Source organism: Xiphophorus maculatus, chromosome 2 (assembly GCF_002775205.1).
Source record: "Xiphophorus maculatus strain JP 163 A chromosome 2, X_maculatus-5.0-male, whole genome shotgun sequence".
Classification (NCBI taxonomy): Eukaryota; Metazoa; Chordata; class Actinopteri; order Cyprinodontiformes; family Poeciliidae; genus Xiphophorus; species Xiphophorus maculatus.
In genome coordinates this window covers 2,039,796-2,050,161 of record NC_036444.1, presented here as the reverse complement: position 1 = coordinate 2,050,161, position 10,366 = coordinate 2,039,796, and the positions used below count along the sequence as shown (strand labels likewise).

Below are 10,366 nucleotides of genomic sequence, written 5' to 3'. Positions count from 1 at the left end.
AGCGACAGTGGCAGGTTGAAGCAGAGTTCACACTCAGAGTCTCTGTGTATTCGGATGAGTCAGCGGCGAAGCGTTACAGAAACTGCAGGCTTTGAACCACAACGTCACATCTGGAGAATTTTTATCCTCAAAATTCTGCGTCCTTGTGTTTTCTATTTAACGTGAGTACAGTGAAATATTCACCTAGATTTTTTTGTGAGGTGTAGAGTGCAGCCTCACATGTAGCTGCGACAGTAACACTGATTCTTCCCGTGACCCTCCTCAGTTTTCCTCTGCTGCTGCTTTCCACAGAGCTGAGCTGCTTCTCTGCAGCGTCTCAATGTGAAGCCAGCATCTGCAGAGCGAGGCGGCAAATAAGGGGGAAAACAGTCGTGTGGAGTTTGTGGAGGCAGCCAAGCTGTGGGGGCTAAGAGAGGGAGCAAGCAGTCGTGCATGCACTGTACAACAGCAGCTGTCATGTTAACCCCATGGACACAACAAGTAGAGACGCAGAATGTCTCAGGCTGCATAGAGCGCTCTAAATCTGCAGAACAAACCAGGAACCCCAGCTGCCCTCTGGCCAGAAGATCAATTCAAACGCATCAATTTCAATGTAATTTTGCACAAACATACAGAGTTCTACGGAAGAGAAATACGACCACTGAAAAAATGTAATTCTGAATTTTTTCTCAGAATTCTGACTTAAATTTCAAAATTCTCAGAGATTAAAGTCAAAATTCTGGAAAATAATGGAAAGAATAAAGTCATAATGCTGAGATTAAAATGAGTTGTTTTTTTCAATGGCCCTAATCCTCTTCAGTAGAGTTCAAGCTTCAAGTGACGCAAAATGCAAAAATTTGGACCAAATGTGAATTACAGTCACTAACACTTTGTGTAGCTGCTTTGGAAGTTCAGGCTGTGAATGCAGCAGCTCTGCAAAGTCTGATTCCAGAAAAGTCCGTTTGGACAGGTGGAAATCAGGCTTGTGAGGGAGATTAGAATGTTATTTATTCAGTGGGATGCACTTCAGGCATGCAGCGCCTTTATGCTGCGGCTTCAGCTGAGTAATTGCAGTGAATTAAATGGAAACAGAATCACCAATCAGGCGACAGCGCTGTCTCGACCTCATTCTGCCTAACTAGCGTATGCTGCGAACAATACCACTGGGTAGCTTTCTAAACAAACAAAGCCACTAACTATAATCATAGACACAATGATGTGTCACAAAAAAATTAAATAAAAAAAGGTGCTGCAGCAGCAGAAAACCACAAAGACGATCCGGGAGAGGCTGGAAAGGCAGAGAAGGAGTGAGCCTGAAAAATCATCGGACATTTCTTCTGTTTTATTTTAGTTTTGCAGAACTTTTCCAGTTACTGCGTGTATATCGACCAGGTGACGTATGTAATCAGCTGAATTAGAATCTTTCATGAGTCTTTGTCTCTCCAGGTAATTAATTTTAAGCAAAATAAAGTAATCTGTGTCCCTTCTGGATTTTTCAAATCATGTAATTTGATTCAAATAAAGAATCGCTAAAAAATTCATTAGAATAAAAAATTTAAATTAAAAATAAAACTAATTAGTGAGTATTAGTTGCTGTGTGAAAAAATATTTTGCATATAATATTTTAATGACATTCTTTAAGAAAACAACCTAAAGGGACGCCGGGGTTAAAGGACAGATGTTATTTTTTCACTTCTTACTGCTCATATCTGATCATTTGTGCTTAATCTGCAATCAGATCTGCTCCAGTTTGCACCTAATCAACCGCCTCTCTGATTAAAGCTGACCTGTTTCACTTTGTGCAGACGCGCTGCAGCGTAGCATCGTTCTCTGTAAACGGAGCATCCCTGCTGTAAATAAAGCCATAAACCTCTCAGGTTTTTTCTTTCTGTAACTTGTCTCTTGATTTGCTGTTTCTTTTTCATCGTTGTAGATGTCAAAACAATTTACCCTGGAGACGTCAAAAACTGAATAACCTAAGCCTGACAGGCGCAGCTAAACCGATCCCCATCCAATAAAGGTAGCTCTTCACACCTCTTTATACCTTCTGAGATAAACTGGGGGGCATTCTCTTCAAGCCACCAGCAGATGAAGAGTATTTCTGGTCTGCAGGAGGCAGACTGATGCCCCGGCTTCCTGTGGTGCATCAGTGCGTAAACAGATGTGTCCTACAGGGTTTGTGTTGCTATATCTATCCGCCTTGGCTTTGATCCCAGCCCCCCACCAATTTCTCTTTAGGCTGCATAAAAAGTAAGCTTACATGAAATATGTGAAGTTGCAAACCAGAGGTGTGACTGAGTAATGAGCAGGAATGTCAAACTCACTGCTTCCTGAAATGTGGGAAGAGAATCGGGGTGTAAACAGAAAAAAATGGAGGCAGGGTTGAGTTGAGGGTGACTGAATGAATGAGAGCTGGAGGAGAAGCTGCTGGCCTCCTCCTGCCTGCACAAGTGATGGCTGCAGCAGTGAGAAAACATGTCTGCCGTTACTCTTTCCTCTCTGATTCCAGGTTTTACCTCCTCTGAGTGATCAAACAAACACAGAGATAAACACACAAACACTTCGTCTAAAAAAAAAGACTTTATCACCCGGATCCCTTCGCTGACAAACAGCTTAACGCTGTGAATGTTGCCTCACAGGGGAATTTGAACACAGCAATGCGTGTTCAAGGACAGATTTATGAATTAAAATTTATTACCCAGCGGATTTTGCAGAATTTGATGCCAAATAAATCCACTGATAATTCCTCACACTCACATGATGTTCTTCCAACACTTTCCCTTTTCCCTAATCTCTACAGCGCAGTAAAAAAAAATAAAATTATGGATTACAACAAAAACCACGCAGACATGTCTGTACCCCTTGACGTCAAACCCGAGCCGACACACAACACATCCACCAGGTCGCCACGCTGAACTGCTCACCACTCAGCATTCTGCAGGAGCGCTGAGCGTTTGAATAAAAAACAAATCTGAGAAGTTTAAAACTAAAGTTTCAGAGACACGCAAGTCAGTGAAGTAAAAAACTAGCATGCCGTATTGGGTCTTTATCCATTTACAAGGGAAAAAAGGGAGCAATGAGTGAAAAAACCTCCAGAAAGGAGACAAGGAGTTTCTATTTCATGGGTTTTTGTCACCTTGGAGATGCTGTATGGGGTTTAGTTCAGTCTTCATTGTCTCAAAATCCAACTTTCCTTCCAGCAAATTGTTAGTCCAAGAAAAATGATGAGAAAAAACAAAGTATATTTCATTCAGAACCAGTATTATTCTCTTGCTTGCCAAAAGTAGGTGTCCCTTCAGATCCAGTTGTGTTACTCTTTGGCAAAATGAATGAGAGGAGGAGAGAGCAGGAAAGGTGCAGGAACACAGCTGGAATCTGTACAGGCCAGGAAGCAGAGCAGGAAGCTTTACACAAGTGGTGAAGTGAGACGGAAAGCATGAATGTTGGAATCAGAGTCTCTTCCCAGCAGCCAGTGGGGCTCCTCCGCCCAGGTTAGGCGTCGTACTTCTTCCCTGTTCTGTGGATGTGATGGAAGAGCGTCATGGAGAACGCCATACCCAACAGCTGCACAGGAAACAAGAGGGAAACGGAAATAAGTCACTTCCTGTGAGTTTCATAGATGAAAACAGATATTTACTTACATTGATAAAAACACACAAATGTTTTTCATAATGTCTGATGTTTTTTCAGACAGTGGTGGGAAAACTAGAGGATCTCATTTTTTGGTTAGCATTTTGCTAGCATTGAAAACGTTTCGCGCATTTAGCTTCCCCTAAATTAATCTAAAACGCAAATTTATTTGTCTGTCTGAACTTACATTTGAATAAAGTTCAACATCTGTGTTGAAGTTTTGGTTATCAATTATTAGTAGATAGACATTTAGATTCAGACTCTTATTTTGAAGGGGGTGAAGACTGTTTCCTGTCCTCGCCTCACTTTCTTCTTTACCCCAACAATTTTAATTCAAACAAAAAACAGATTTAAACAAAATAAAACACAGAAAGTAGAGAACACAATTTAAATATAAATATAATAAATTAATGAACATGTAAATCATAAATAATGTTAAAACTAATTAGGTGTTGCAGGTTTGTAGTCTTTTAACTATAGATTAGATTCAGGATAATATCCTCCACAACCCCCAGATGTTTCATTCTAAACCTCCGATAATGGAGATTCACCTGCAGACATTGTAAGGTCACACCTTCAACACACTGAAGAGAAACCAGCCAAGATTTCAGGAACAAACTGTTGACCTCCAAATGTCTGGTTCATCTTTGGGCCCAAATCACAAATAACTGAATGTTCATCTATTTAAATCACTAAATGCAAATATAAACATCATAGGAATGAAACACGAGTATTTACAGACAGTCTTTCCCCATGTAAGGACTGTCAGACAGCTACTGATATGTTTCACAATGAAACCAAAGTTCATCGCTAAAGAAGCTGGCTGTTTACAGAGTAATGTGTCTAAGGACATTCACGGAAAGTTGAGTGGAAGGAAAAACGGTGGTAGGAAACACCACCGTATCAGTCACTACTAAAGCAACCTGGACTTCCTGAATGCCTCAGCAGAACCACAGGCTGAGCCCCACACTGATGCAGGAATTCATGCAAAAGGAGCCCAGACCACATCCAGAGAGAGAATCCTCAACCGAACCTGAGCATAATGTTCAGTAGGTCAACATTTCTGGGTTCTTAATCAGTTCTTCTGATGCAGTATTCTACATTACTGTGTAACTCAAGTTTGTTTGTTTTTTAGCCAGAATCAATTAAATGAACTGAAGTATTAGATTTTGATATTCCATTCTGTGGTTAATGAATATAAAACAGTTTCTGTTGAGTGGAATTTCTTTTTCCCGGGCTGAACCTGAAGTGTCCTCTGTGTGTGATCTGTTTTGTGCCGTTTTTTCCCCCCGTCCCGCGATGAAAGACGATCTCGGTTCAACCTTCAGATGTGAGCTCTGGATTTTTGTGATGGAAAACAGAATGTACAGCGTGCACAAGCATCAAGTCCATGAATCAAATGGAGATGCCACTGAATCAAAGTCTGCAGCCATCTCTTTGAAGTTTCCATTAGCCCTGATACTTTACATCAAACGCAGCCACAAGGCCGATCCTAAAGCAATTATCCTGAAAAGTTTGGATGAAAAAGAAAACAGAGTTTATGGATAGATTTTTTTAAAGCAAATTTGGTTTTTATTAGGAGAATCCCTCAGTAGTCTGAGCTTAACCTAATGTTCTTTGGTTAGCATAAACCACAGTTAAAAACTATTAAAAATAATAATAATAAAACATATGGCAGCAAATAATCTAAATACCCAGAGGTCATTCTGCTACTTTTTCCAATTTGTATTTTTGCACATTAGGTGATTTTCTATCTCATCTCCACACCAATAACTGTGCCAACTGATGATTTGAAGTCATTTTCTATGAAGTGAATGTGGTGATGTCTTCTCAGTAAGTAATATCTATCAGTGGAGGAATATTTTAGATTGAATGAATAATCTTAGATACTGCCCACACCTCTAACTATCATCCACATCCAGCTGATGTGACTCTCCTCACTTAGAGTTAGGCATAAAGACAGAAAACATGCAAAGGAAAAACCCTCCTGTTAACAGACATGTGGAGAAAAGAGGATTTTATGGATGGAAAAAAAGCTTCCAAACAACAAACATTTACGCTCTTATGATCCCTGAGCCATGGAGACGTTTTCCCCGCTCTCTCCTACTCCTTTTATAATCTCTGAGCTACTTCAGCCATTTAGACATCAAAACAATCAACTCTTTGGGGAAATGTCTCATAAAACCTCATAAAAAAGCTCAAAAATAATTTTTATGATTCTTGAAATATTTACCTGTTTCAAATGTTTTTTCCCCGACAGGAATTGGGAAACTTTTCAAATCACTGAACCACTCTGTGCTTGTTGAGGGCTAATTACAGCCAATCACTGTTAGCTAGAAACACCATTTAAACTTTAAACATTTTTCTTTAACCGAATACTTCAGATCCTCAAAATGTTTCACTGTTTTTATGAAACCAGTTTAATTGGCTTTTTCCTGCCTAAAGACGATGACGTCTCCCTGATCTACTGCAAGGCTTAAGTCTTACATGCAGCATCTTTATCTATCTATCCATCCGTCTGTCCGTCCGTCCATCCATCCATCCATCCATCAACACACTCCAGCTTTCCCCCACAGCTAGCCGGTCTCTGTAAATTGGCCGCAGGCGTTCATGTCTGGTTGTTTGTCCTGTGTGTCTCTGTGATAGATTGGTGGTTGCAACCTGTCAGGGTTGTACTCAACATATTACTCAGTGAGAAATAGGGTAAAGCCCCAGGTGTAACGGTTTCTGTTAGGTTTGTCTCCTTGAATCTGATTCAACTAGAAGAATTGTTATTGAATTGGCAAAAAATGGGAATAGGGTGTAATGTTAAAACTTCAGAAGGAAATGTATAATCAGTGACGGGCTGCTGGCTAGTCTGGGGTGGAGCCTGCCTTTCACCCAATGACACCAACCCAAATGCAGGTTTAGACAACAGATGGATGGATGAATTAAATTAAACTAAATGTGAAATTTGAGCCTGATTACCTTTGTACTTTGACACCAACTTTGCTAATTAATTACATCGATTTTATGCATTAACATTTTTAACGCAATTGATCGTTTTTTTGTTGTTTTTTTTTTTTTAACATGCAAAAGTCCCAAGCTGTAGCACAAGCTGTAGCACAAGCTGTAGCCTTTGTCCTGGTGCATTTCTGGTGCGCCTGCACAAGCGACATCAACAGACAGCAGCGATTGGCGACGAAGCTGCTTCTGTAATCTCACTGAGGTTCATTTCTGCTTCAACAAAAGATGTGATGGGACACTGGAAAAGACTAATGTGTTCAAGTTGTGCTAAAGAGTTAACCTGTCAGAAGCTATTCAAGCCCAAACTAGCATCTGAATGCTAAACATGCAGCAGCTAACGCTAATGTCAGTGTCCATCATCTACATTTCTAAATTACACTTAATGAATGATCAGATTCCTGAAACATTTGAAAGCTGAATAACACTTTGCCCCAATTTGATGGAGGAAGAATCTGAATATCAGATTAAAAACTATAAACATATTTTTTGTTGAACTCATATGTCTATTTATTCACTAACTTAGCAGTAAAACGTTTTAGGCTTGAAAATTCATTTTGTGTATACAGTATACATGTTTTGTTTAAATGCAATTAATTAATTACAGACTTGATTAAAAAGTCCCAATACTGCATAAAGAACTGCAGTTATTCATTTACAGTACGTGTTGATTAGAAATGAAGGAAACAGAAGCAAACTTACAGGAGCAAGTTTCTACAGAAATGAATCAAACACCTTTTAGCAAAGTTAGAAAGTAAAATCTTTTTGTCATTTTGGAGGAAGATAAACATCCAGGTTTCTGTCAGACTGAGTCTGCATCTTCTATAAATATTTCAAAACTACATCCAAGTGCCTCCGGCCAGTTTTACGTTTCTTTGTCATGTTGTCCACATCAGTTTGGGATGAGCCAATCTGTGCTTGACATCTGCTTCCTGACTCTTCCTACTGACACTGAATCAGAGGAGCGAGTGGCTGTATGCATGTGTAACGAGAGGGTTAAAACTAAGGCTTAACCTTCAGGAAAATGTCCTTCATTTGTTAGCACTGACAGGCTGAATATATGAAATATCTGTAAACATGTCAGAATAGTTGCTGTGAGGTCAGAAATACTGGATGTTTTTTTGTCTTTAAGTGGCTATTAACTTCATTTCAGAGGAATGAAGTTAAAAGACATGTTAGTAGCATAAAAACAAGGCCAGTTGTGAATTGCCTGGACTCATTCAGCCTTGCCAGCGTATAGCCCTTTCATTTCAATTTGTATTAAAAGCAAATGCTAAGCACTTGTCTCAATTTATACAGGATTGACCGAGATGTTGCTGAAGGAGAAGGTTCTTTGTTCCTGGATGAAAACTGAGTTCATTTAAAAAAAGCTCCTGACAAACCTCTCAACCCCAGCGCTTTGTTTTCCACTTCTGCTTGACTTCGTGTTATAGCTGGTGCAACTAATACCTTCAGAGACAAAGAAGTCATTAAACTGATAGTAATTTTCTTTGAAATCTAGAGTTCCTAAAAGGTCTGATGGACTTGATTCATAAACACATTGACTCACAATTTTAACTTTATATCTGCTTCTCTATGACTAATACATTTTTGAAGGCAAATTCAGCAAATATTTGTATTGTAAGCAAATGTCAAAACTGTTCAAACATATGAGCACTGGATACACCACCTGAAGGTTAATGTTGACAACAACATGTACTAATTGCTAAAATACAGCACAGACTGTATGGGATCACACAGTAAGTGCCTTTCCTAATGGGTGGCATCAATCAAATTAGTTAAAGAGGCTTACAGCCCTCCAAAGAGCTCCTCTTAGCAACAGCTCCGATTTACAAACATGTCATAAGCAGAAAATTTCTGTGAACAACCAGGACAATTACAATTTTTACCAGGCAGATGCAGCAGGTCGCTTCCAATGCATGACTATGAGGAAATTTGAATGCAAATGAAATTTCGGGACAAGCAGGCACTGCTTGTTTTGTCCTTGAGGCTGCAGTAGAGTGAGAAGAATAAAGTCTAAAAAGTGCTCAGCTGAAGTGGAAGTTTCATAGTTTTGATAAAACACTACAACCCAATAATTGCAACCCAGCTATTGGCTTAGAGAGGAGAGTAATAATAAGCCTTAGTAAAGCGCTAACCGTACAGGTTGCAGTGACACATCTGATCCTCTGGAGGACGATATACTCTCATGTGACACATGCTGAGTCAGTGAAATGTGGCATTAGCATTAGCATTAGCAGATCTAATGTTTATGATTAGCGTAACTAACTGTTAAGCTAGCGGTCCAGACCACTGCTTATGTGAATGTAGGTGTGAGTTTGGATTTTGCAATTTGATGAATCTAAATTTGATGGGTGTGTTTTCTACCAGAACACGGAACGTTTAAGCATTCCTGACTTTACCGCTTCACTTCTGCTTGCAACAACTTTTAACATTATCTCTTTTTAAATGAATAATTATGGAGTTTTCATGCCAGTTGTTTGTGATTGTGTATGGCAGGCTCTGCTACAAATTAGTCCACAAGGTATAGAATACCTTAACCTCAACCTAAAAGTTCAAGCACAAACGTCCCCTAAGGACATTAACTATGTGCATAATCTTCCAGAAGTCAACAAAAAGCTTTAATGGGGAGGTCACCTTGCTCTAAATGAACCATGGATTCAAGGATTAGGAGTCTTGCTTTGCCTTGAGCACAGCAACAGACATATTAAGGAGAGAAGAGGCAATAAAACAAGAGATCCATTGAAAGAAACCAACAAAACGGAGGAAGGATGCAGCAGTACTAGGAGAGACAGGTGTGCAAATAGTAATAATCGTAGTAAGAAGAGCCGGCTCCATTGAGGCTGTGCCGCAGCGTGAGCCTTGAAGGCTGTAATAATGAACAGAAAGGTGAGTTACTGTCAGAAATGTTCGGGTAGGTGGCAGAGATTAAATGGATTTAGCAGAAAAAAACAGAACTCACATAGACAGAGGTATGAATCTACAAAGCCCAGCCAGTATGAAGAGTTTTGTTCAAGACGGTGCAAAACAAAACAACGAGAAGTGAAAGGTTACGGTTCTGTCAGAGTGCTGGACAGTATGGACAGACAACTGGAGCAGTTTAAACTGTACACCAAAGTTCTGGTTGTGGTATGAATTTGTTTTATATTCCTGCTTTAAATGTGTCTCTATTCAGCTTCAACTTTTAATATTAAGAGTTACAATGTTTTTTTCTCTTTTCAATTAAATTTGTAAGCTCCAAATAAAAAAAAGATATTTGGGATGCGCTAAGCCCCATTTAGTCCATTTTAATGAAACTTTTGTTTGTATGCCTGGAAAGTCTAGTTTGTGAAATCAAACTCTGATCCGGTCTATAAAACCGAATTCTGGTTTGCCTAAAAACCTAAAAAAATATCATTTTCATATTGCCTTTTATATTTACTCCAGTTGTTCTTGTCTAGTTATTCGTCAATTGTTGATCTGAAATATTTAAAAGCAACAACAAGAATAAAACAGAAGAAATCTGTGAAGGTCAAATATTTTTTATGTCCCTGAACCCAGAAAAAATATAAATGAATCATAAGTAAAATTAAATCAGAACTTTACTAATGGTGGTCAAACTGCAGGCAAATGTGGAGATGAAACAATGATGTAAACAATGTTAATCAGTCAACAACGTTTTGGTTTTATTGGTCCATAAACAGGCCCATTAAATAAACTTATATTAAGTACTGAACTCATTTAGTTATTGTTTTATTGGCCATGCAGCCATCAG

At 39.1% G+C, this 10,366-nt stretch overlaps 1 protein-coding gene across 3 annotated transcripts in view; it reads right to left on the bottom strand.

Moving 5' to 3' along the window:
* Nucleotides 1-1,236: 1,236 nt before the first annotated feature.
* Nucleotides 1,237-10,366, bottom strand: part of LOC102227229 (tetraspanin-9) — a 205,852-nt gene continuing 196,722 nt past the window's right edge. For all 3 annotated transcript variants that reach the window (XM_023349338.1, XM_023349341.1, XM_023349331.1), the window contains one exon: nucleotides 1,237-3,543. In XM_023349338.1, coding sequence (XP_023205106.1) covers nucleotides 3,472-3,543 — 72 coding nt within the window. In that variant the 3' untranslated portion in view covers nucleotides 1,237-3,471. The remainder of the gene's footprint in view (nucleotides 3,544-10,366) is intronic.